Source organism: Lichenostomus cassidix, chromosome 1 (genome assembly GCF_008360975.1).
Source record: "Lichenostomus cassidix isolate B80296 chromosome 1, HeHo_3.0, whole genome shotgun sequence".
NCBI lineage: Eukaryota > Metazoa > Chordata > Aves > Passeriformes > Meliphagidae > Lichenostomus > Lichenostomus cassidix.
This window is the reverse complement of record NC_139479.1, coordinates 109,739,813-109,767,604: the sequence shown is the minus strand read 5'-3', so window position 1 is coordinate 109,767,604 and position 27,792 is coordinate 109,739,813. Positions and strand designations below refer to the sequence as shown.

The window sequence follows — 27,792 nt, the reverse complement described above, 5'->3', positions numbered from 1 at the left end:
GAAAGACATTAAGGTAAGCTCAGCATTATCCCATAAAGGACAGTGCAAAAAGGTGCTCAGTCAGTAAAATCTTCATTTTCCCCATCCTCCTTACAGATATAATAGCCACTCAAAAGGCCACTTTGACTGAGGATTCAGCAGGAACAGATGGGCTTTACTGTGACACTTACCAGCATCAGACCACATCCAAATGGAGAATGGGGTCTGGCTTTCAGGGCAGAGAACCCGCACTGGACTTTTGAGGGCACTCGTAAGTGCAGAGAAGGAATGATCTCTTTCAATAAGTGGATTGAAGTTCCTGCCAGAAACCTTCAGCTGAACTGTGTGAGTCTTAAAACTGACCAAGAAACTACAAAATGTGGAGCCATAGAGTAACTTTTGGTCAGGTAATATTCAGCCTTAGCACAGTAGCCATGGAGTATTGTAACAAAGCTTTAAGAGAGGTGCTGCTCTTGTTAGAAATGAGCTCTGATGAAGGTGAAATTTTTCAAATATCTACTATTGGTAACAGTCTAGCTATTCAGGATCCTCAAAAGTTATGCCAAACAACTTTAGGAACGCAACTAAAGAAGCTTGGTCATAATCAAAATGAAAAATAGTGACGTTATTAGCAATAAGTAGGTGATATAGGACAAACACACAATTAGATTTTTTTTTTATTCAGCACTATAAAATGTAATAATGAATAGCCAGGGCATGAGAACTCATTTGAGGTGGTGTCTGGGGTGGTGTCACAGAACACCTTCATACTGCACTCCAAAGGAAAGCTCATTGCCTCATGATTGCTGACTGAATTTCCTTTCCCAGTCCCAATCAGTCCCAGCTTCAGTGGGTGAGGAACAGCCACAAACCCACAGCCAGCTCCTCTAATGAACTGCATGGGTGTGCAAAGCCTGAGCCCCTTGGCAGAGCTGGCAAAGTCTCCTGACCTTGGGAAGAAATGGGAATCTGGAAATTAGCTCCATCTGGTACCTGGGGACAGACTACAACTTCTTTGCATCTAGACATGAGTGTACAGCCACACTGTAAATTCTCTGTTTACTGAATCACTGTTTGCAGTGATACCTGTTGGGATTTCAGAAAAAAGAATTGCCAAAGCCAGGATTGTGAAATGGTTCTTAGTGCTTCTTTTTCTCCCACAGCTTCAAAACCCATATAGGTACATGGAGGGGAGCCCCTGGTAGATGTCTCATGTTCCTTGCTGAGGGAGAAAAGGAGGTGGAAAGAACTAAAATAATTTTTGAGAATGAATGCACAGACATTAGTATACATTGAGCCAAGCCCAAGCTAACACAGGTGGCAGTTCATTTGATGACAGTATCTCCCATAATATTGCAATAATTATTTTGATGGGTTTTGTCTATTTTGCAATCTGAAAGTGCACATATAAATAGTAGGTATGTGTGTAAAGCCTCACCACTCTTAAAGCACATGTGCAATTGGCTATGTGCAGTAATTCTGAAACTTCTTAATCTCAGACAGACTTTCCCAAAGCACTCTAAAAGATAATATAAATGGCTCTACAGAATGGCTCAATGCAATGCTGCTTTTCTGCAATAACACATGAAAAATGGTGCAGCATTAAGTATGATTGCTCCCTCTCATGTATCTGAAGTTAGTGTTGTTAACATACTAGCTCAGGCATTTGACCCAGTTTGGAATACCAAACACACAAAAAGTATTGTCATCTTTATATAAAACATGACCAAACATCTTTGGTAACAGAAACCAAACCAAGCCCACCTTTATTGTATCTACATAGAATATGTGACTATGGTAAATTGCAGAAATTTTCATAATTTTTAGGGTAACCTGTATGTTTATTAACGCTCAAAAATAACTCCAGTCTCATGTTGAAAAAAACACCTTATCTTCTTTGAGTGAAGATCCTGGTTTTACTTAGGATCTTCTGGAGAAGACTTTAGATGCTGCAGTAGTATAAATTAATAGGAGGAGCTGTGAATGAGTTTAAGTGGCACCGTGGACTCTGTCAAAGGTTCATCTCAAATAAACATTTAGCACACCCTGCTTATGGAAAGCTATCTGTTCAAAAACTTCCTCTTAGATACAGCTGCTTCATATTATACATCTCTGGTTTATACTGGTATAGGTTAAGACAAATGATCTCTGTGAAACTGCTGGGAATTAGGTTAATTCAGATTATTTTGCTATAGGTTCTTGACTCTTGCAGGCTTCTGTTTGAGCTCTCAGACAGGTTGCCTTCCAGACAATTGCCTGGATGAGATTTTGGAGGCAGGTGCTAACTGTGGAAACTTATTTAGTATTAAACTTACTTGTCTGTTGCCACAGACTTTGGAGACGATACTTTTTTTTTGGTCATTGCCCTTCACAAAAGACCTAATTGAAAATATCTGTCAAACCATGTCTCTGGTTTCCCTCTTCTTCCCCCACACCCCCCCAGCTAATTGGACACGTATTGTGTTTGTGTGGGAAGGAAGGAGGCTCTGTGGCAGGGTGGCAATATTGCTGGGAAAAGAACATTAAAATGGATAAAGGGATTTCCTAGTGGTATAAATACCTGCACACGCCCTCCTGTGTGTGTATCCAGGTAAAAAGCCTGGAACAGAGTCTGAGGAGCCATCAGTCCTGCAGGATCTGCTCTGGTAGAACACAGGACAGGCAGCTCTCGTGCCTCTGGGAGGGTATGAGCTGCCAAGCATTTGCTGCCTCAGACACCTTTGTGCCCTTGAATTCTGACTCTGCTCCCTCTCTGCCTCTGATCATGCACCACAGCTCAGCAGAGTGCCTACAGGTCTCCAACCATGCCACCAATGTGGTGTCCACAGGTACTTCTTGGAAATACTCTCGCTCTGTAATGCTTTTGGGTGATATGGGCTCACCAAGTTCTGCAATATGTAAAGTGTTTGGTATTACTGCTATGGCTGATGTGGAATACATCAAAGAAGTGATTTCACAAAACTCTGCATATAAGTGAATCAGGAAAATCAGAAATGTTTGTGTTTTAGCTAAATATGTAGTTTTGTCTAAGTTTGATACAAGATTAGACTCAAATATGCTACCAACTTAGAAGAGGTTCAAACACTGTCGTTGTTGGTATGACTATAGCCTTCAATGAAAAGTGTCATGCAAATTGAAAGGTAGTTTATTTTGCAACCACAATTTAAAATATTATAAATTACCTTAAACAGGAAATATATTTAAAAGAGCTCAGGTGTAAATATTTCTTGGGTGGATTTTAAAGAAGTAAAAACTTTGCTTTGCAAGGTATTTTGCAGATGTAATCAAGGCTAAGATTTAAGTGGGATGTTCAAAATTGGTAGTAGAAGCCTTATAAATATTCTTGAAATTTGTATGTTTGTGTATATAATCCAGTTAGATGCATTTAAATATTAGGACTATTTATCACTGAATATCTGAGACAAAGAGAATTTTAATACTGCAGAGGTGGGATCCTGGAACAGAGGAATTGTTGATGGAAAGCCTTCAGGAACAGAAAAAGAAATGGTTGATTTATTTGAAATTGCATTAACATTAGAATTTTATTTGGAGTCTTAACAAGAAACCGGCTTTTTCCCAAAAAGCATTGGCAATAAAACATTTTAATGAAAAGAAGAAATGTGTAAATAATGAAAACTGATCATCAGTAAGAGATAACAGGATCATCTTATACATTATCAAGAGGCTCAAAATATCCTAATACAGCTGTGGGTTAGCAACAGTGACAGGGAATAGGAGAATTTAAATTTTGTATGAGGTCAAATTTATGTATTTGTATCACAGCAGTATTTTCTAGATTCATGTGACTTGTAAAAAGGCAAGGACACGATGACAGCCAGCCCAAAGTCTCTGCTCATCTGCTGCAGGTTTAGGTGTTGGTATTTTGTAAGTGCCACTCAAGGACAAATATCACTGCAGTCAGTGAAAATTTTGATTGCAGGCTCACATCCAGAAGATGATCCTGAGAAAAAATGACCCTGGGAAAGCAGAGACAGAGGCTGGTAACTATAACGAGTCAGGATTTACAAATTTCGTACATAGATTCAGGAATTGTAATAAACAATGCCACTTTGGTGAAAGCATGTGAGGAGAATTTGTACACAATGTGGTAGTGAGGAGAATTTGTACACAATGTGGTAGTGAAAGAATTTTGAATAACAAACTATTTTAAATGTCAAAAGTTTTAAAAATAGTTGTAATAATTCTGTATCACAAGAAAGGTAAAAATCTGTTAAAATATTATGCCATGTCATTCAACTGATGTTCTGCATTATCCTCAACACTTTAATTGCTATTATTTAATTTAAATAACATCATCCTCACTATTTAATTTTAAACCTGTATTAGCAAGTTAAAAATTATACTTTGTGCATAAAAGTTATAGTCTGTGAGTTATGAAATAGTAGAGAAATACAATCAGTAAACACAGATCTGAACAGAAAAGTTGCATTGCTCTACATGCATTAGAGTTATTAACACAATCTTTATTTTCACTGCATCTATATTAGTATAATCATGTTTGTCTTAGTAAATTTTATATCTGTATAAGTGTATCTAAACAAGACATTTTAACGTTATGATTACTGTTGTAAAACCCAAAGATTCTAATCCTAATTAAATAGACTGTTTTGAACAACTGGAATGTGTTCTTTAAAATATGGTTTTACATATCTGAATGTTCATGAACATTAATTTTTAATATTCTGTTTTATTGCAGTTATTAGAGGGGACAGTATATGCATTTTTGTTCCCACTTATATGTGAGAAACAGCCCTATCTCTATATTGCATCCAGCAAAAAATGGTCTCATTCTTCAGGCTCTGGCTATTAGTGAGCACAGATCCAAAATACCCCTGTGAAAACACTACAGATGAATTAACTGTGTGTTGGTTGCTGCTGGAGATGGAAAATGTTTATTTAGGCCTAACTTTTTAGAAGAGCCTAGAATTTACCATCTTTTTTCTCTATCACCTTGCCAAAGCACTCTGAAACTCTTTTTGTGGCTTGGCGCTTAAAAAATTGTGACTTTTGGGTGCCTCAAAGCAAATTTCCCAAAGTGCCACCTTTGGAAACTCAGGTCTTCATTCCCTGCAGGGTTTGCATGACAGTGAAGGCAATTTCCTGAGAGCACAGAATGACTTTTTGTGTAAGACTGAAGGAATCAGTGTGTGGGAGTTGTGTGAGGAGAGGAACAGGTCTGCTCCTTAACCTTGAACCTTGAATTCTAACCACTCCCATCTGTTCTGTCTTTGCTCCCAATGTGAATTGCCTTTGTCACCACAACGCTGGGACACCCTTGGCCAGGACTTCACTACTCTGTGCCCTCCTGTCACTATGGGAATCAACCTTCCACCTACGGGGTGATGGCAGGTAAGAGACCAGCCCTCAGTGGCCAGTTTGCCTCCAGAGGGACCAATCCAAGACAATTGCTTAAAGATGGGATTTGGATTAAGGCACTAGAAAAAGGGTTAGGAAATTAGTGCCTAGAGTTTCCCCAAACCTCTGCATCTCTTGTAAAATCACACTGTGTCGTCTATCTTCCTAAAAGATTGGGAAAATGCTTCTCTTTTTGCTCACCTCTGGCCAATTCCCCTGGTGATTATCACTTTTTGAGGCACCAGGAGTGACATACCCAGTACAGCTGTGTATTACCAGTACCTGGGCTGATGAAGCTATAAAATAAAATGATGGCATAATGAAAGGATGGCTGAATTCAGCAGGTAGATCAGACATGTGATTGTGGATATTTGAGCTCATGAATGCATCCTGTTCATTTTCCCATGTCCCAGGCTCTGTAAGAGTGAGCCATTTTTATTCTGTGCAAATTCAAGTAGCAGTAAATGAGATAATGACATGAACCAAATTAACATAACTCCCAGGAAATAACTGTGGCTTGAAAATTATCCAAAATCAAACTCAGAATTTTATTTCATTTAAGAATTAAGAAAATACTAGAGTAAATCAGCATAGATTAATACATCTGCATAGGGACAAAGTGTAGGCTTCTTTCATCGTGTATAAACTTCCAAATGTTCCTATTTCATTGTGAATTTCTGCGTCTTTTGCAAACATTCCTGGCATTGTCCAGATCCCTGGGGAAAGTTAAGTATTAAACAAAATATATTGCTCATAAATTAATTTTCTTTCATTCCAAAATAAAAACTTTTTTTTCCTTCTCCTTTCTTTTCTTCTTTTTATCCTTACCTTTTTTTTTTTAGGTATCAAGCCTGCAACTCCAGAGATGCTCTCAGCAAGTCTCTCCCAGACTCGCATCTTACAGACATGTGGCATGCCTCACCCCAACGTGGTAAATGGTGTCAGCACCTTGCAAAGCAAGTGCCCCTCTTTTAAAATATTTTTTTCACTATTCTTTGAGTTTGTTCATTTTTTTTCTTTTTTTTCTTTTCATGGTTAACCTGTGTGAGGTGTACAAAATAATAAAATAATCCTTTGGGGTTAGACCTTCAACACTGATGGGAGCAATTGGGGCAGTGGAGAAAAACCTAACCCTAATAAATAGAGGAAGCAGTGGGAGATTAATGGAGTTCTGAGTTCTTCTACAAAGTTTTGTGTAATTTAGAAAATTGGAAAGGATGGCCTGAGAACCTATATTTTACCTCCAGATACACTGAGGAGTGTTAATATTCTTCCAGTACTTCCCCCCACGCCTCCTTCAGGTCAGAGACTCTTTAACTCCACGTACAATATCTAGGGAAAAAACAGCCTTCACTCTTAACTGAATCTCCTAGTTAAATCTGATATTTGTGAACAAAAAGTAGTGCAAGATAGTTCTATTTTGTCCTTGTGCAATTTCTTTTTAGAAGAATTGTTTTGAATATGTTCTGGGTTTTTTGTTTTTCTTTGAGCTCTTTGTATTTTCCTTGAAGAAATTTTATGCTACAGCTAAGCTGAGATGGTATTTTGTCTGAGCATCAAATGGTATCTACATGGATATTTTCTTTGTACCAGAAAATAGAGACTGGCAAATTTTAAGTGAGTCAAACTGACACAGATCCATCTATCTTGTTGTGCCACATAATTCCAGCCTAGATCTTGGGTTTTCATTTGTTTTAGTTTAGATCATTTACCTTTTATTTAAGTGCTTCACAGTTTGCTAAGTAATAGGATGGCTGTGGCTGGTGAAAGGGGCTGTTGATAAGTTTCTATGTGTTGGGCCAAGAAAGAGACCATATATCCTAGGAAATCATTGAATACTCTCATATATATTATGTAATAAATATTACAGGCATGGATTAGGAGGCAGTGAGGGGAGGTTTCTATTGCCTTGAAATAGAGGATAACTTTATTGAATTTCCTCTTTGCTCAGGCGGTCTGACCTCCTGCCTTTACAAGTTCCCGGAGCATGCCCTGAGCGCCAGCTCCTGTGCCCTGGGCCATGGCTTCACCCCCGTGCCCCAGTCCCTCCTCACAGAGGATCCCACTGCCACCGACTTCAAGCAGGAATTCCGCAGGAAAAGCAAGGCTGTGGAGGACCCCGTGGACATGGACTCCCCTGAAATCAGGGAGCTGGAGAAATTCGCCAACGAATTTAAGCTGCGCAGAATTAAGCTGGGTATGTGCTTTATGTCCACTGACAAAAGTCTGAAAGATTCCAGTGAAAGCCCAATTATTTCTGGGTGTTTTATGGTCTGGCCTCTGCAGGTGTCTGGTCATAACTCTAATCCTGCCTTGCCCTGCAAAACTTTCTCTGTTCCTAGAAGACCTGCATGGAATTAATGAACTTCAGCTTTTAGTTTGCGGAAAGAGATTTTAAACTTTCTCGGCCTTAAATTATTTGTCTTAAATGTAGAGAAAATTATTGCTGTTCGATAAATTACATTCAGTACCAGGTGCAGTATTTTGCACCGCTCCAAATTATCTGCAATTTAGGGCAGGACATGCTCTAATCTCTCCTACCCATCCTCTTCCCCACAGAGTGTCTCATCTGATAGTGTACTGTCATTTCAGGGGGTGACATCCAAAGAGCTGCTGATGCAAAGTCAGGGTCTGCATGGAAATTGCATTTTTTTCTCTGATGACTTCAGCTTAGTTGTTGCGACAAATAACAGGACACCAGCAGTGCCTGTAGGGATTGGCTTATTGCAGTTGCACCATCTACAGAAAGGTATGGGGTATCTGGATCCTTCTCAAATCCCTAATCTTGGAGTGTGAAACTCACTAAGCCAGCGTAACATTCCTCTAAAACCCCCGGGAGGCTGAACACTGCTGGCCACAGGGACCTCTGCAGGAAGCCCAGCCTGAAGGCTCTGTAGCACACACAGTCCCCAAGAGCCACCAGTGAAAGGCTGAGCATCTCAAGGAAAGCAACCCTTTCCTAACAAAGCTTCAAAGTTGCTTTTTCCTCTGTTTCTGTCAGGTTATACACAAACCAACGTTGGAGAAGCACTGGCTGCTGTGCACGGCTCTGAATTCAGCCAGACGACCATTTGCCGCTTTGAGAACTTGCAGCTGAGCTTCAAGAATGCCTGCAAGCTGAAATCCATCCTGTCCAAGTGGCTGGAGGAAGCAGAGCAAGTGGGAGGTAGAGAACTAAAATCCTCTAAATATTGATTTGTGCTTCTACTAGAATCCCACATGTATGTTCAAGGATGACCACGTGTCTTCCACAGACTAAAGGTTTTGTTTTACCAGCTTTAAATGCTGAGGTGTGCTTGTATTGAAGTTTAGGGTTTTTTTGATGAGCAAGGAGGAGGAAACTGAAATTTATGGAGTGTACAGAATAACAGAATCACTTGGACTGCTGGAAGAAATTCCTTTGAGTCCCATCTCAGCAAGCCAGTTCCAGCCTAGTAGAGAGTCAGAGCAGGATCTGCAGGACAGCCCATTCAGCAATGCACAGGGATTTTTCCATAGCAAAGGACTTTGCTTCTGGCCATTATTGCCTCTAACCATTTATAGTTCAAGGTAAACCAATGACCAACCATTCTAACAAAGGATAGATCCTATGTGTGGTGCTGCTCTTATTCAGCAGCATTGTGCCTTCTTCTTTCTTCAAAGACAGCGAATATTTTTCTGGAAATGATTGTGCTTGTTTTCCAGTCCCTGTGGAATGTAATTGCCTGGTTTTGTTGGTTTTTTGCTTTTTTAATACAGCTTTGTACAATGAAAAAGTTGGAGTGAATGAACGGAAGAGGAAGCGCAGAACAACCATAAGGTAATAAACATTAAGGTCATTACAGGTTAGAAACCACTTCGGCTAAGATTCTTCTTTTCTTTCTGTTCAAAAGTGAAGTGCTATTTTCCATTAATGAATATCAACATCTCGTGCTTCTAAAAGTTTCAATGTTTGGAAACATTCCAGTGAAAAATAATAGCATAACCCTCCAGATCCCAAATTCACTCCAAAGATACTATTTTTTCCCAATTAAAGTGTTTTTTCAATAACACGTTTTAATAGGAAACAGTATTTTATTGTAGTTTTGTCAAAATTTTTTTATATCTGTATAGTGAGGAAGGTATCAGAGCATTTTTGGAGATCCTACATTGGACAAAATAAATTGCATCGTTTTGGTATTATGAATAAACACATAGATTTTGATACAATAAAAAACCCACACAAATTTGCCAGAGAATTGAGGTCTGGCAAGTTTGAGGGAAAGATTTTACATGTCATATTGAATCCCTGTCACTCAATTCTTTGAAATTCTAAGGAATTTAATGAATATAAGGAAAAAATGAGAGTCGTTCTGGAAACACCCTTCTCTTGTTTCTCATGACTCTGGTGGCCAACCATCTCTACCACCATTTACCACCTCTCCAGCCTCAACTCCATATGGAAAATTAAGTAGCCTGGGAAATCATATTACAAAAACAATGACCAAAAATGCAAAATGAGAGTGTGGGATATTTCCTTCTCCTTCAGATAGCCCAGACTCCTGTAACCTTTGGTAAACTTGCATTGCCTCAGGGGCCTCCAAGGAGCTGTAGTTTTCTTCTCCAGGAAGGGAATTTGACTCATTCCTGATGTGCAGTGCACCTCATGGATGTTTGGGCTGCTCTCCTGTCCCACAGCCACATGTTCATTCCCTGCTCACACTCAACTTGAGACTTGTTTATCGAGTCATAGGATCATGGAATGGTTTGGGCTGGAAAGGAACATTAAAAGCTTTTCTCTGAAATTAAAGATTCCTCTGAAGGGGTGCTTTTCAATAGGGAGTGAATTTGGAATGGAAAGTACTTCATAGCTCATCTCAGCACCTCACAAGGGATAAAATTTTACTCTTGAGAGGTCACTTTGTCCTCCCAGCTTCTCTCCAGGCTAGTCAGAACTGGAGCAGCAGTGCCAAGACCTTGCCCAGCTCATGGAGCAGTGGCTGCACGAGAGCTGTGAGCTGAGAGCATCTCTGTGCCCCTGGCTGGGCAGGAATCCACTGGAGACTGTTCCTCTGACACTGTGGGCTTTGCTTTTTTAACACCTATTGATAAAATCTGTCTGTATATTAAACGTTTTACCATCTAAGCCCGCTGCAGAGAGAGTTTCAAACAGGACAGGTTGTCAAGAGCACAGATAATTGAGGAGAAGTTCAGGATCAAATCCTGTACAGTAAGAAAATATTAAATATTCCTTTGAAGGCATACAGCACCTCAGTTTAAAGACCTGAAACTAATCAGGGAGATGGGCTTTATCTGAACCCTGTAGCCTTACTCTCAGCCATTCTTAATGGATGTTTGAGGACACACTAATGGCAAAAGTCTCATGAACTAAATGAGGTTAGACATACCCAGAGCAAAAACTACCTAATTTTAATTTGTGGAAAGTATTTTATACTGTGCTTGGAGTCTAAGAAGTTGGTAGTCAAAAGTAATGATGTTTCTATACTTCTGTGTGTGCAGAACACCACACTATTAATTAGGTAATTTTGCTAAGAATAGTAAATATTGCAAAATTGACCTGTGTAAGTGAAAGACCAACTGATGAAATAATTAGAACTCGGTACTCTGTGCGTTTCTGTAGCAGAATTACCTGCACCTCACCCCCAGAGTAATGCATGAAGTGCCCTCTTGTGTCCAAAGAAATTACAGTTACTGCTCTAACTTCTGTATGCATCCTGGAGGCACACAGACATGGCATAGTTGTGGTTTTTGAGAATATGTAGCAGAAACGGGAAGCAAATTCTATCTGAAAGTAAGAAAAACCCTAGTTTTAAATTATTCTGTTTAGTGAACCACTCAACTTTGGTCACTGCTGACCCTGAGGAACAGATTAGGGCAGACATTTGGAAAATGTGATGATGGCTGAAACAGCTTGACATAATCTCTGTGATTTCTAGGAATGCTGTAGTGTTGTCTCTATAAGAGATGAGATGCAGAACACACAGTGTTTCCTAAGTCTAAGTGATGGAGCTCTTCCTCTTTGTAAACCCAAATGATTTGATACCACCAGGTAACACCACTGATGTGCGTTTGCTGAGGCACAAGGGTGATCAGGCTTGTTCCAGTTCCTGTGACCCTGCTCATGACTAGTTAGTTAGCTGTATCTCCTAGATAAGATGAAGAGGCTTAAATATTTCATAATTAACACTGCAATTGCACTGAACTTGATGCTATTTTGGCCTTTTAAATCACCCCATGCTGAAATTCTCTATGATGTCACGCTGCTTATGTCAGCAGAGAACTTCAGAGCACTTTTAGTGCTTTGGGTTTCCTTCACGTAGAAAAAGATGAAACAAACCAAGTTACTGCCTTCAGTGCTGTTACTTGATCTTTCTCTTGAACTAGTGGCAAAAGCCTGAATGTGCATAAAAGTTTTTCAAGGTGAAATTTTATCCCCTCATCCAGTATCGCTGCCAAGGAAGCCCTAGAGAGGCACTTCGGAGAACAAAGTAAGCCTTCTTCTCAGGAAATTATGAGGATGGCTGAGGGGCTCAATCTGGAGAAAGAAGTTGTGAGAGTTTGGTTTTGCAACAGAAGACAAAGAGAAAAAAGAGTGAAGACCAGTTTACACCAGAACGCCTTTAGCTCTATTATCAAGGAGCAGCAGGAATGCCGGTAAAGCTTTTCCATGTACAGATGTGGATTTCTGTTTTGCTTTTTGTAAATATTGTAAACACTATGTTAAAAAAAAATAGAAGAATCAGTAAACTACTTGTTCCTCCTACAAGCTACCAGCTTCAGATGTAGTGTTTGTGGAAGACCCAATTTCAATGTAAAAGGTTGGGAACTAAATCCCAGTGTCGGTTTAGAGAGTTGGAAGTCCCTCAAGGAATCTATCGTTAATTGTTCAACTAGAAATGCTTCCTAGCTTTCACAAGTAGCTGAAGCTTCCCTGTGCTGTGCCTTTCTTGCCTCTGTGGTACAAGTTAATTACTAAATGTGCATGTGTTGTACATGCAGAAAGGTTGCAAATCCTGGTGTCAGCAGCTGCAGCATGGAAAGGATTTTGCTGTCACTAATTAGGGTACTGTGAGCTCACCAGGAGAGAGGTGTCTCACTGCTCCTGCTGGGTGCTCTGTCTCAGCCCAGCATTTGACTGTCTTGAATGGGTGTCAATTAGAAGTGCCTTTGTTAATGCTTGTTATTAAGGGTAATTCTTGCTAATTTGTTAGGTGCCTCAAAGTTTGAGTTGGATAGGCTTAGCTATACAAACAGGAATACAGTTTACCTGGCCTTAAGACTTTGTGGTCTAAGGGAAAAAAAATAATTATTGGGGTTTTATTACGTTGGGCTTTCTTTGTACTTTTTTCTGATTATAACCATGTGTGGACATACTTACACCAGAGATGGTGTGTTAAGCTAAAAAGTATCCAAAAGAATTTATTGCACTGCACATTCCCACTCTATTACACCCCACTAATTGAAAATAATCCCTTATTTGTTATCCTCTAGCTTAGGGAGATAATCAAGGGAAAAAAATACCAATGTCAGACCTCCACCTATCAGGCAGACACTGAGAAAACTGAATTAATGACTGTAGTACTCACCAGGGATAGATTATCCAGCCATCTCATCAGCCCTGCTCATTGCTATGGGAATTAGCACATTACCATATAAGTATTTTGACTGTTTTCCCAGGACTGAAATTAAGTGAGTGTACACGAGTAGTACTGGCCAGATATGTTTTATTTTTCCATAAAACAAACCTGATGATTTAGAAAATGTCTATATAATAGGCCCACAGAAAGCCAAAGGAGTTTAATGTGCAAGACCACTTAGAAGCAGCACGTACAAGTTAAGTGCTCACTCTCTAGTGTACATTAAATTATCTCTGATACTTATTACAGTGACCGTAAGCATATTCAGCTATGGAAATCAGGCTCCTGAATTTATAAAAAATTATATTTTTATGGATGAATGCACCACTCTAAGCCCTTAATTGAGAAGAAAACCTCAATTTAATAACTCAAAGGGGAGAAACTGTGGCTGTGCACTCCTTTCAGGCTCCTCTCATCACTAGCATTGCTCACCCACTAGAGCAGAGACCAAGGTGTAGACTTTATCCACCACAGGGGTACCAGCAGATCATGAACTCCCCAAAGGATCAAAGTAAGTACAGCTGAGAGGATTAGCACTCAGCAAAGGTGGTGGCATGCAGTGGTGTACTTTTCATGTGATGTGGTCAAATGTTATGTGTGTTGAAATGACTGATATATATAAACTTTATTTATATTCTAAATTATTTTCTTAATTATAAAAGGCTTCCTAGAAATGCTATCAGCCTGTACTTCCCAACCTCCCCATTCAATAAAGTATTCCTGGCACTCCAGGTAATGGTTTGTAGCTCTGTTTTGGTAACACTTTACTCTTTTTTAGCTGTGTGTCATGCTGAAGTGCATTTTACAAAGCTGTAACAGTTCATTCCACAGCAGCCTCACTGTAACACGCTGGTTTCTTACCCACAAAAGGTCTCACAAGTGAAAGCCGATTGCAGCAACAGAGCAAAATAAAATGAAAGGTGACATGTAACACCATTGTCTTGCAAAGAAGTGACAAAAGGCCAAGTGGGGGAAGCAGCCACTGTTTAAAAACACACCTAGCTCTTGCCACAGAAATATAAATTAGAGAATTGTTTAAGGAAGAAAAGCTGAACAAAATCAGTTTCAACTGCTGCAGCTGGAGCCACTACTTACAGAAAGTGGCAACTGATTCTTTTTTTTTTTCCTAGGACCAACTTAACTACCATCAATTACTCTTAATTGGGGTGAGGGGAGGAAACAAGCTGCACATAGGGCAGGATTTCTGAGGGGTAGCTTTATAAACCTGCAGGTAAGTTAGTAATTTGTATCTAATTTTGTTATAGACTGATTTCTCTTTCAGTGCCCAAGAGCAGTCTTTGGGCTTTCCTTACGAATAAGGAAATGCAAACTCAAGTCTTTACTGAATGTGAAGTCAAAGGCCCACAAGCAACTTCCATCAATATTATGGTGCTTTATAGCTCAAGTCAAAGGAATATTTCACACAGAAAGCCCAGTAAGAGACAGATGTATACGACTAACCCTAGAGAGGACAAAGTCATTGTGGAATAAAAAGCCTTTTATTAGATTTTTACAAAATAACTTGTAAAAAAAAAATCACCCAGTATTGGATATAAGCAATATATTAACTTACATATTTCTACCCACTACCTGACAGATTGAGTTTGTCCATTATTTCTTTGAAAGAGAAAGAACACCTGCAATTCTAGCCCAAAAACCTGAGGAAGGCTCTCCTATGAATTCTCTTTCTCTGCTCACTTCAATCCCAAACAGCAGATGGTGCAACAACAGTAGCTTCAGTGAGGTTTCCTGCTGCACTTTGTCTAGCACAAATATCTCCTTTTGAAGTTTGTCCCCCCCACTTATCCTGGTTTTGTTATTGGGAGGTATTTTGCTATTCTCTTTTTAAAGCAAAGATGATTGTTGTTTCTTTTCAATGAGCAGCAGCACCACTAAATCAGCACTGAGGAATATCACATCATCTAGAAGTTTTAGCTGGGAACTGCATTCTCATTTTGTTATCTATTTCAAGTATCAGCAGTTTTTATTCCTTAGCCCAATGGATATTCCACTTAAAGCTAGAATTGTGTTGATGCAGTTCAGAGACCATAGAAAAACCTCCACAGAACCAGAATGCTTTTATTATAGTGTTTAGACAAGTAGTTATCATTTATGATCCAAAATTGTTCTCAAAACTAAGATTTAGTTTATCAATGTGATCAGTTGCATCTTAGCAAACAATACAATTATGCACAGTTATCTTCCATTACGAAATACTGTAAAATATATACAAATGTTGCTTCAGGCAAATGTCCTTTTTTCAAGTGCACAAGTTGCATTTCTGAATGAGTGCATTTCTCCACTTCAGCACTGAGTCCCATCAAGTGTACAGAGAGGTCTCACCAAAGTGTTTTGTGAAACCATCTTAATTTAAAATTTACTCACCTTTCAAAGACTCATTCTGAAAGAAAATCACAAAGGTACAAGATTTATATACATAAAGGCACAGCAATTCTGTTTGAAACCAGCTATGTTACAGTACAATAGAGTTCAATCAGTGCCTTTCATGCAACAAAGTTCACTAACAAATGTAATTCCTCTTCCAGAAAAATTAACTGCACAAGGAGTGTATCCTTCCCTTCTGGTAAGAAGAACAGCTATTATTTAATCAGCTCAAAAGTTGCTACAGGAATTTGAAAGAAATACATAAAATGCTTTTTCTTTCTGCCTAAATTTGCTAGACTTTCAAAGCTATTTCTCATGGAAAAAATAGTTTCCAACTAAGAGCCAAGGTGAAGTTTCATTTGTTCTAAGAGATGACAGACTAAGAATGTTTCTATAGCAATAGTTTTGTAAAACTGATAAATATTACATAGGTGCTGTCTTTGCTTTTAATCTCTGTGGCATTACCAGCCACAGAATAGCCAGTTCTAGAGACAGACCAGGAACTGAGATGGAAGAAAACTCTGAATCCAAAGTACAGATTTGGATCAGGTAAAAGTGAATTTATCATTAGAACTACACCCCTGGTTGGTCCAGAGTCAAAAAGACTCCATGCAATGCACCGAAAATGTACTTATCTCTAAAACTGATTTAAAATATTCTCCCTTTCTCCTTCCTCCAGTACCAACTTCAACTTGTCATTTCCAAAACTTCAGAGTTTTTTACTAGAAATCAGTTGCATTGAAAGAGAGTATTTGCACTTTGCACATGTGTCTGCAGCCGAACACTCAGAAGGCAGATCCTGAACAGGTAAGTTAATCCACCCCCAAGGCTTTGAGCTGGCGCTCGATCTCCTCATCCGAGATGGTGGCAGCAGTCGATGCTGATGCAGATGGCAATCCTCTGGCAGCTGAGGGAGCTTTGGCCATCTAGAGGAGACAGAAGTTTTCTTCAGTCAGAATTATACAGGCTATGACAAGCTGACTTTTAGAATAGACTATTTTTAAAAATGGAATATAGGGGGAAAAGCACATGAACTGTGCAAAAATACCTTGCCAGAGATTTCAATTCCGATCTCATCGAGCACTTGGTTAACAATATCTTGGCTTTCTTCCTCTTCATCAGAAGCATCAAAAATATCATCCAGAGTATCATTAACTTAGAAGAAAGAAAGAAAAAAACCCAGACTGCATTAAGCAAGAAGGTAACTAAGATGACCTAGTACCATGTTTCTACCCTCCCAGAACACAGCAGTAATAGCATGGTGTAAGACAGCAGCAGAAAGCACCAGGATGTTAGAGAGGCTTGCTTAGCTCTGCTTTGCAAAGCCTGTGAGCACAGCCAGAGCAACAAGAAGGTAAGGCATGGCTGCTTATATAAATATGTTTCGTTTCACCAACAGAGTTCAGCTGCTCTATCTTCTCCCCCTACACTAGATTTTAACATTTCTGCAAAACATCTTCTACAGTTTCACAAAAATCCCCTTCCTCTTCTTCCTCCAAGTACATTGCAAAGTTGTTAACTACTCAGATAACCTGTGTGCAGTTGAGGTGTTTCCATCTTGGTCAACAATACTGGTTTGAGTCGATGCTACTCAGTATGACCAACAAAGGGGCTGCAGTTGGGATGGGAGGAGATTGTGTGAGCAACACCAGGAAGTTTGGTGTTGGCTGACAGTGGACATGTGCACTCAGGAACAAGAAACTTGCTGCCTCCCCAGGAAGTTTTTTGTGGCTTAGTATAAAGAAAAGGAGACAGAACCATATCATACCACTGTGTATGTAAAGCTGAGATTATTAGTAGCTACATTAAGGCAATTTTTCAAGTCCTCCTACTGGAGGCCTTGGACTGGTCTCAAACCTTCTTCCCCACCAGTGTGTTCTTTCCAGAACTATGATGAGTGTTTTGCAGGAAGAGGGGAAGAAATGGATTCTATATTTAATATCTAGAGCTTCTAAAAAGTCCAAGGCTCAGCCTCCCTGCTCAGACATACATTGTTTTGTTTGCTCTAAATTTTTGCTTTTAATCTCATTAACAGTGGAAATAAACTTCAAGCATCAGTTATTTCTAGGCTGCTTCTCCCCTGCCAAGAGCAGCCAGCTATTCCCTGCAGTGCAGAACTTACTCATTTCTTCAGTCATTTCCATCTTCATGTTTTCCTTTTGGAAATTCTGCATAGTTTGTAGTGTCTTTTGTGGATCCATTTTCTTATTAACTGCTTGCATTGTCTATTAATATGGAAAAAAATCTTAAATCATACAAGACATTAGTAAATATCAATACATTCATTAAGAAAAACTCTTTAGTCCAAATTTCACTTTCCTTGTCTCTTTACATCCCATAAGAACTGTAGATAAGTGACAGATCAATAGCAAAGCCTGCACTTAGTAAGAAATATTGTTATCTAATACCCTAATGGACAGACTTTTAAATGTGCACATCTTTCTTGCACCATGACTCAGCCCTGGCCTTCTCTTAGGAAAAATCTGACTGATCTGAATGAAAAGAATGGAGAACATTTCCTAACTTGAAGGCTACACACATTTTAGAAGTAAATGGCTGCAGGTTCTTATTCATAAAGAACCATTTATTTGAACCACCACTAGAGGACAGACCCTAAATTGTTTCTTTATGTTAGAATTTAATGGAAAAATTACTATTCTCAGAAAAGAAAATATTTAATTGTTGAGGAAGTACTTGCTTAGGGTGCACCTGTGTGATGGGTGGAGATCTTGCTGTGGGGTGCTTCCCTCTTTCCTAAAAAGCAAGTTACTGTGGCATGTCAGAATCTAAATGTAGACATAAACAATTCAAATGTAAAATTTAACCATCTTTGAGAAGATAGAAGACTTTTTTAATTAAAAGTGATGGTATCAATCTACCACAGCCACTACTGGCTTCACAGGAAGTCTTCTTCATGTCTGAGTTTGTTCAAAGTGATAATGTATTATGATACTAATGTTACTTGAACCTCAAAGCCTCTGTTCATAGTCACTTATTTGAATTTAAAAAGTTTTTGTGGACTTGGAGGGTGTTTGTTCTCTAAAATTCTTTTACAAGAGTTATAAATGGGCATCAAAAGTATTTGCACTGATAGAGTTTATATATCTTCAGAAAATAAGGGTCAGATGCATGATTAAAATAAACAGGTAATTTAGCTGGACTTCAGTATGTCCAAAATTAGTGCCATAAATGCTAAAAAGTATACTGAAAATACTCTGAGAGCTGTGCATTCATATATTTGCCTTGCTTGTTCAGGCAACTGATTCTATACATTTTTCACTGATTGTTCTGAGATTTATAGTTCTTTGTTTCCCACATTGATTAGGCAAAATATTCACTTTAAAAGTGACCAGAGGAATTTAAGACCTCCCTCTCCAATAATGTTACACAAACTAGTCCACAAAAGTACCTGCTGTGTTTCAAAAAGTGTATTTTTATTGAATGCTGGGTAATTTTTAAAAAATATTTTGGGGTTTTTTTCTTTTCTACAGACCTAATCTTTATAACTACTCTAGTGACACTTTGGTTTCAAGAAAGATAATCCAAGATCTATCATAGATAAGAACAAGTCACCCATGTAATAATTAAAAAGCAAGACCAACTTGTTCCCATGAGCACTGTTGTTGGAACACTGAGTAAAGTGTTGAACCTGATCAGTCAGACAAGTCCCTTTTGTAAATCCACTGCAGAGCCACAGCTCTGTCACTGGCTGGCTGGAATCTGCTCTCATGCTGAGTCTAAAAGGCACCTGACCACAAAGCCTTTGTGGTAATTCCCCTCTGCACCAAGTCCCATTGCTGTGTGTAACTGGATTTAACTTGGACTGGGATCAAAGCCCAACTTGGTCTGCACTGATGCATGCTAATTCTGATTCCTGCACCTTGAGCTGAACAGTCCTCCTTGCAAAAGCCAAATCCCTCTTTATCAGTTCAGGGAAAAATAGGGAGAAGTTGACAACTAACTCAGAAAACAGATTTTTCATTCTTTTATGAGATGAGATTTGGGAGAAAACTTAATGCAATACTGTTTCCATAGAGAGTACAGAAAGAATGACAGAGAACTCCAGATTAGATTTTTTTTTTTAGGAACTTTAGATCTAAAGCAATAACCTACTTTTTTCAAAGGCCATAAAGCTATTGTGACACACTGGCTTGATTTCTAGACAGATCGTGCCCTACTTTTTCCTAATAAAAGCTGTGTGTGATGATATATACAGGCAAGGCACTGCAGCAGCAGAGTTTGGGGTTTTTATGTACTAAAAGAGTTCATTCACTGTTATTAGTTTATTTTTATCATGTAAGCATTTGACAGATGTCTAGCCCAAGAAAGTATGTTGGTGCTATGTGGCTGGATTGACAAAACAAAAATTTAATAATATAAACCCAAATGACATATCCCTTCTGTATCCTCACCACCACTTGGGGCAGTGAGTTTTATCCCTGCCATTACCCAAAATAACCCAATTTTTGCAACCACATGGTGCATTTCAATATAGAAGAATATCTTGTAGTGCCTTACTTTTGCTGTAGCTGACATAGCTCCTGCCATCTTCATCTGGGAGTTCATGACCTTTGTTTGAGTGGACATGGAGGTGACTTTGGAGCTCACAGCATAGGTTCTGTTCTTCTGCTTCCTCAGCTGCACCAGCTGCTTTGCCAGCACTTTGCAGGCCTCCTTGTTACCAGTCTTAGCCATTTTCTTGATTTCCAGTTCCTGTGAAAAAGATGTGAGATTGAGTCTACAGAATCTTCATTCACACAAAGACTATAATTAAGCCTTAACACTAACAATTAAATTCCAAAAGTTAGCTATTCTATTATATCTTTTAGTTATATAAAGTTATATAAATAGCTCCTTGCTATTTTAACAAGGCTGTTTAGGAGAATCAATGTCATGCTGGTATGATTTGACCACAAGGAAAAGACTCAATAAAACTGAATTACAGTGTGGTAGCACACAGTTCCCCCAAAGACTTCAATTTCTGCATGATGTCACATTCACTTCCACATGCTCATTCGATTCCATATCTGGATAGGGAGCCACACTAGAGAAAAGCCCTAAAAAATGAAGGAATTATGATGTCCTGTTAACTATTGGTGCCACGGCTCTAATCCACTTTCATCTCTTACATTCAGGGGCAATCAAATTACACCACTCATGTAAGAAATGGAGAGTTCACAGGTTCTTTTCAGCACTTTTCAGCCTTGAAAGACCCTCACAGCCTTTTGGGGAAGAAGCAGATGAACTTAGATGGGCAGTAATTACAGGCTGTTTACCCTCAGCATTTAGCTGGACTGAAATCATAATAAAAGTGGCATTAATTTAACATGTGCTTATTCTGTAAGAAAGACACTTCTGTCTTAGAAAACCAAACTCAAACCCCAATCTGTCAATTCAAAGAGAAATAACAATCTGTTTAGCCCAGAGGTACCAGGAAAAAGCCTGGCACAAATAAATAATCTTGCCAGCTGGGATTCTTCAAAGTGTGCTTTCTGATTTGTGACTTGCTAATGTAAACTTTGCAACTAATTTTTCCTTTATGTCTTGCCATAGTGGCTCAGTTTTCTGCAGATGTCCATTTGTCCATTTTGATTTTTACCACTGAGAAAAAGCAGCTTTTAAAGACCAGCTTTCTCCTGGATTTTTCAGAAGAATATGCCTGCTACAGGTATGCAATTGCTTCACTTTATGTGCACTGGTAATCTAGAAAACTGCACTTAAAAAGCTATGAAGAGATAAATTCTAGTCACCAGGACATGCAAAACAGTCACATCTAAAGGCAGGTGTAAAGTGACCCACTGCATTACCCTGACTACCAGAAAAATTCAGTTAAGTTTATTACAAAGATGGATCTGGCACAAAATCTTCTCTGCAGATTCATAATTTCTAAAGGGTGTGTCATACATGCTATTTTTAATCCAAGAAGGTACAGAGTGGCAAAGAAGCAGCATGAGACTGTTCAAATGGTAGAGGCCTGAAATAGAAGTAAAGCTGTGCTCTATGAAAGTAGCTCACAGAAGCCACAAAAATTCCTGTAACATCACCAGAGTATTATTTCCTTTTTTTCTTTGTATCTAAAGTATTGTGAAGGTTGGAGGGATTAGTCTGCATCCCATAGTTTTAACAGCAAACATTTGAAAATAGGGATTTTCTCAGTAAAATGAAAGACCTGCATAACATTTATAACCTGATTTTCAAAGCAAAATACAAACCATTGCTAAATCGCTGCAGAAATCAAACCCTATACATAGATGATTTTATTCTTAATTAAACAGAATTTGGGTATATTTGGGGTACATTGTTTGGTTTGGGGCAAGCTTATTGAAGTCAGTTATGCAAATAATCAAAATTCATACAGTCATATCAGGTTACTGAACTGAAACAGAACTGCCTGCATACATTAAGGTATTTTTATCCATGGAATTAATATAACTGTATAACTGGGTTTTCTCAGAGTAGTACCTTAAAATTAAAAGGAGAAAAAAGTCTTTCTAGAGAAAGTACATAATGAAATGTTTTGAGATTGACTGATAAGTCCCTGATCCTTCTTCACCTGATCTGACATTGAAAATTAATATTTATTGTCTATTGGTCCTCTCATTCCAACAGCAAATTTTAACTTTTTTTCAAATACATATTTCACTGCTTGTTACTTCTTCTCCTCAGAATTCCAACATTTCTGAAACAGTTTAATGCAGTAAGTAATTAAAACTTCAGCCTGAGTATTTGGGAAAATTAAGGTTATTTCAAGAGTTGGAATATTTCATACTGGAAAAATGTCTTATTTATGAGCAACTTACTATATCTTACATATTCAAGGCTTCCAGAAACAATTTTTTAGTTTATTATCCCCATCTCTTGGTGTTCATGCAACCTGCTGCCCTGAACTACCACCTCAATAGCTGCTGGAACTTGCTGGATTTGCACAGCTTTTCCCACAGCCTGAGCATTCTTCATGCATCAAACTCCACCATCTGGCACATCCATTTCTGCACTTATAGTGCCACACAGGTGCAGCATTCATCCACTGAGTGCTTCAGAGCTCACACTCTGTAAGTTCTAATCACATCTTAATTGAGGCAAACAGTCCTACTGTTATTAGCTTATTTTAGGGAAGTTCTGTATGAATGAAAGTAACAACCCTATGATGGGGTATTCATGAAATCCTATGGTTTTTCAAGTAGTCTCTCCCACTGGAAAATCATGGTAACATGTGATAGCACTTGTACTTCTCTTAATTTTTTCACTGTAAGACCACTGATTTACAAACCTTTTAGAAAAAACCCTTCTGAAGGATAGAGAATACCAGGAACTGTAGGGAAAACCCAATGTGGCTTTTTAATCTAAACACATTGTTTCAGGATTTCCCTATGTCAGAGGCTGAGAATTGCTTTCAGACAGCAAATTTTTTTCCAACACAACTAGAATAACTTAGTATTTTTTAGTATTACATTTTTTAGTATTTACTTTTTATGCATTGAGTTGTATTTAAAACTTTACAAGTTTTCTTTTATATCAAGTGTGTGTTTGTTTGAAAGAGCAAATGAAGTTCCCTGCCATACTTACCAGTTGTTTCTCCTGTTTTTCAAGTGCTGCTCTATCTCTGCTTATAGCCCTCTGTGTGCCTCTTAACTCTCGATTTTGCTCCTTTATTATATCTGGAAAGAAAACATTGATAGCTGGGCAAAGTTTTCAACACTCCATAAACATCTGCTAAGCACCTTGACATGTAGCATGTTTGACACCTCCCTTTGCTCACAGTGAAGTGTCAGCATTTCAGATACATAAAATATTAGCAAAATACCATTTGGTGTATACAACATCATTGTGTCAGGAGTGTTTAAAAAAAAAAAATCTATTTTACCTAGGATGTTACTTTGCACCATAATCAGAGCAAGAGCCTTAACCCACAGTAGGACATCAGTACACACACTTTCCTGCAAGTGCAGCACTAACTCAGCAATATCATGTTCTCTGCCATCCCACTGCTTTCCAACCAGCCAGGCCTAACTGCAGCAGGTAGAGCAGCTGAAGGAACCTGATTTATGAGATCTCAGAGCAGAGGAGGAGTTCTGAGCTCCACTAGAACAGTGAAAATAATCCCAGGTGTAAATCCTGGATCCTACACTGCTCTGGGGAGTTGCCTCTCCTCCACATCTGTGCAGCCCTTCTTCAAGTCAGACTATAAAGGTGTTGGAACCTTTTAAATTAGTAGATGCTAAAGAATAATAAAATAGCAAAATGGAGGCCTTTAAAACAAATTTCAGTCTCCTGACAACTGACCCAGCCAGCAAAGCTTGAACACTGTCTATCAGGTGAAACCTATCATCCTTCACAGGAGTTCTCTGCACTGCACTACTAAAAATTATTTACTGGTAACATCCTCTTGTTAAAGCAAGTATTATTTACAGTCTAGGCATCAATCATGCTAGTTGTAACTAACTTTTGATAGGATTTACAATCTATCTTGGGTGTGATTCACCTGGGCAAAGGCAGAGCAGGAGGTCTGCATGTGACTCAGCATCCTCTGACCTTTACAGAGGAAAGAAGTTATTATCTAGGAGAGATTAATCTATTCTATGTCTACACCTTGGGTGGGAGTTTGAAAGGAGCAGACTGTCACATAAACTTTGTTTAGAGCTCTTTCTTCTAATCCACAGAAGTGCTGTTGTATTAATAGTGCTACTATTGTACTTACAAAGTTTGAAGCAGTGAAAATCAATATATCCAGGCAGAGATACTCACAGAATTAAAGGACAAAATCTAGAATCACAGGCCAGCCTTTTCCTTTTTTAAGGCTTGGGGCAATTTTTCCACAAACAGATAGAAGCAGACACATTCTTCGTTCCCAAAGTCAGAAATACAGTAAAACATCCATTGCTGAAATTATTTCAACATAAATATGTTTGAGTCAGAAAAAAAACCCCAAACCTTCAGTGGCATTTTAAAGACAGAACATACACTTCCTCTTCCAACCTTGTTGGAGATTTGCCCAGTTCTTGGGCAAAGAAATGCATAGTTTAAAAAAACAGTGTGAAAAAGACACCTGTTTTTACAATACTACTACTGTTCTGAGTACTACACAAAAAGCATCCTTGGGAGATGCAGACTTTTTGGTGGACATTAACTAAGAACTGAAAGATGGCATGGAATATAACTGCATTCTTCACACTGGCAAAGCAGCAGTGAACATCATTCTGAAAATGCTACAGGCAAGTAATTTTGAAGGTAAATAAACGTATATTACTTTATATTACCAAGTGCACAGCTGCACTTGGTGAAATGGAAAGAAAAAGCTTAATAGCTACAAACAAGACTGGCTTTTCTAACTACACTATTTAAAAAATCATTACTATAGAAAGCTTGAGAGGTAGGAACTTCAAGGTGGCAACAAACAAGAACAGTACTTATCTCAGGAGACAATAATGGTGAGAACAATCTTATTTCTGTGGTTTCTGATTCCCCAGAGTAGCTCAAACTACAGATAGCAATAAACTGAAAACAACTATCTGCAGTTAAAGAGCCTTTCATCTGTTTTTGCAAGTGAAGGCCAAGATTAGAACTTGCTTCTTGTTTCTCTCTGATAATCGATGTAAATTCCCAGTTACCTGGGCAGACAGAATAGGCCAGGTGATTTTATTCTGAGATAGCCTTTTGCCAACAGCCACTCCTGTGTGTCACACTGCCGTCACACACACCAGGGCAAGGAGGAAGCACCTCCATTCCTTAAAACAGGTTGGACAAGAGACACGCAGCAGGGCTTGCCCAGATTCCTGCGATCCTTCCTCGCTCATGGAAAAGCTCAGCGCCAACTCCTTTCCTTTGCTCCCTTCCAGGTGCTCCATGTAAAGCGGGCAGAGCCAGGTGGAGCTGTGCATGTTCTCCTCCGGTGGCACACAGCTGGTGGATGAACAGCGCTGTGTTTAGCGAGCCCTTTTCAAACGCCGACCCAGCAGACTTCACACGGGACACCCAACATATCAGAGGCAGACCTTGTGCTCACCAGCCCTGGGGCACCACGGTGAGGAGAGGACAGCAGAGCATCGCCCGCCGGCCTGCTGCCGGATCAGGTATCTTTCTGGGCTTTACTTCGGGGATGGTTATTGCTGCTGAAGTTTAAGCGTTGTGACGCCAGGCTGGCTCCAAAGAGCCAACACAAGTTGTCTCCACACCCGCGGGAGCGCAGGGCCGGGCGGAGGCGGCTCTGCTCCCTCACGGCGGCACCGCTCGCCCCCGCCTCCCTCTGGGCCCCAGCGACTCCCGCCGGGCCTGTTTTGTTTCCCTCGCTGCCAGAGCGATGCTGCTGCTGCTCCTCCTCCCTCAGCACGGCCCGGGATGGCCGGGCCCGGCCCGCATCCCCCCCGGAGCGCCGGCACCCCCTGCCGCAGCTGAATGCCAGGCCGGCCCGGCTCGGCCCGGGTTCTCTCCGCAGCGCCCCGGTGAGTCACGGCGGGCGGCCCGGCGCTCCTCCCGCTGCCCTCCCTGCCACCTCCCGCTCCGCCGGGCCCGAGGCCGCGACCCCCGCCGGCTCCCCCTGCCCTGGAGCCCCGGCCGGGACCAGCCCCGCTCCCGGGGTCGTGCGAGAGCTGGGGGCGGCCGCTGCCGGGCCTCCCCGGGCGCCCACTCACCGTCCACCGTCTTCTTCTTGAAGAGCGAGGCCATGGCGGCAGCCGGACCCGCGGCCGCCGGACCCCCGCAGCCGCTTCGGCGGGCTCCTGTCGCCTCCTGCTCCGCTGACCAGGAAGCGGCCGGGCCGCGATCGCCTGCCCGGCTCCTCCTCCCGGCGCCGAGGGGCGGGCAGGGGCCGGGCCGGAGCTCCGCGCTGCGCCCGCCCACCCTGCGGCCCGGCTGAGGGATGGGGCAGCGGAAGCTGCTCTGGGAGCGGTTGTTCTTCCCCCCTGCGCGGTTTCTGTGTCTGGCAGCCCCCGTTTGGCCAGCCCGAGCCGCGGGACAGGCGCTGCGGGACTGTCCTGGGGATGAGCCCCAGCCGGGACGGGGCGGTGATGTCCCCTGGCTGCTCGCTCCCTGTCCCGCTCAGTGGGCTGGGTTTGCTTCGTGTAAATATTAGAAATTAAAGCATATTAAAAGTTAATTAGGCTCTGCGGGTTCGCCGCTTGGTTTTCTGAAAGCGCTGGTCTCGTTGCAGACAGCAAGTTTTGGCTGTTTTTCGTGTGTCCCTTCGGTTATTTTTCGGTGGTTGCGCTCTGCTGCAATCCGGATCATGTGCACACAGATACTGTGGAAATCCAGCGAGTTTCCATGAGGCAAACTGGTGCATGGGCATCTGGAGGGATGTGGGCACAGGTCACGATCAGACACACCTGGAGTCACTGCCTGTCCCTGGCAGACGAACTGTGGGGTCAGGATTTTTGTTCAGGAGCATCCTGGCTCTGTGCCCTCACCCCGAGCCATTGCTGGGTCTGCAGAACTAAATACACATTAGTTTCCAAGACAAGCCTTTGTCTCAGGGTCACAGCCACCACGGTGCACAAGAGTATGGAAAATGGAAAATAATTTTCTTGGCTTTCAATATGTAATTACAAGCCTTAATTTTTAATAAGGTATTTTATAATGTAGCTGTGGTTTCATTGTTGGCTATTACCTACATATGCATCATGCCCTTAGAAAACAAAAAGAGGACCTTTATTAAAAAATACAGAGCTGTAGGTTTGAATATCATCTAGATATAACTTCACTTATGTTGAAGTGTTGGGGGGGAATTATGTTAATGTGCAAGGAAAAAAAGAAGTGACTGGAATGTAGTAATGCATTTTGATGGCTAGATATAAATCCAACCCGAGAAACAATTGTAAGTTTATGGTTGCAGTACCCTAATAAACCACACTTTTATAACCTTTCATGGAAAAACCAATCTATTAGAATATTCTAATAGCAGTGCAAGGATGTATGTGGACATAGGAAGGTACAGACTATGTGTTTGGTGTCAGATTCCTTGATTTTCTGAAAACACTGATTTTGTTGTAAATAACAAGTTTTCACTGTTTTGCATGTGTCCCTCTAGTTATTTTTCACTGATTTTTCCAGGCTGAAACTCAGATAATGTGTGATGACATAGATACAGTGAAAATTTAGTGATTCTCAATGGGGCAAGTTAAATAAAATACACTTTACAAGTTTATCCCTGTACGTCTGTACTCTTTGTTAGGTCAGATCAGTCAGACATGGGTTAGTAAGCAAGACTGAAATCCTGGTTTTGAAAATGCACAGATGAGGGGGAGGAGAGCACTTGTAATTTAGATTCAGATCCCCACTTTCCTTGAGAGAGAGGCTGGGCAGCTTAACTACAGGGTACTCTTAAATTGTGCTAATTAGCTGTGAGACCAGAAATGCATTTTTCCGTAATATTTCTTCATGAATGTTTAATTGTGATGAGATAAACAAAGATGTCCATAATAGACTTCATGACTGCAGTAGA

At 40.3% G+C, this 27,792-nt stretch overlaps 2 protein-coding genes across 2 annotated transcripts; one reads left to right on the top strand and one right to left on the bottom strand.

Moving 5' to 3' along the window:
* The first annotated feature begins 1,992 nt into the window (after positions 1-1,992).
* On the top strand, positions 1,993-13,707 carry POU1F1 (POU class 1 homeobox 1). The gene is made up of 8 exons (XM_085075635.1): positions 1,993-2,807; positions 5,284-5,349; positions 6,198-6,315; positions 7,030-7,046; positions 7,307-7,552; positions 8,357-8,521; positions 9,094-9,154; positions 11,779-13,707. The coding sequence occupies exons 1-8, from the start codon at positions 2,666-2,668 to the stop codon at positions 11,990-11,992; spliced, it is 1,029 nt and encodes a 342-aa protein (XP_084931761.1). The 5' UTR covers positions 1,993-2,665; the 3' UTR covers positions 11,993-13,707.
* Positions 13,708-14,451: 744 nt separating this feature from the next.
* Positions 14,452-26,159, bottom strand: CHMP2B (charged multivesicular body protein 2B). Its single transcript, XM_085075624.1, has 6 exons — positions 25,985-26,159; positions 22,923-23,014; positions 19,875-20,069; positions 17,479-17,581; positions 16,405-16,511; positions 14,452-16,282 (listed from the first exon to the last, which is right to left on the bottom strand). The coding sequence occupies exons 1-6, from the start codon at positions 26,016-26,018 to the stop codon at positions 16,169-16,171; spliced, it is 645 nt and encodes a 214-aa protein (XP_084931750.1). The 5' UTR covers positions 26,019-26,159; the 3' UTR covers positions 14,452-16,168.
* Between the last annotated feature and the right edge of the window lie 1,633 nt (positions 26,160-27,792).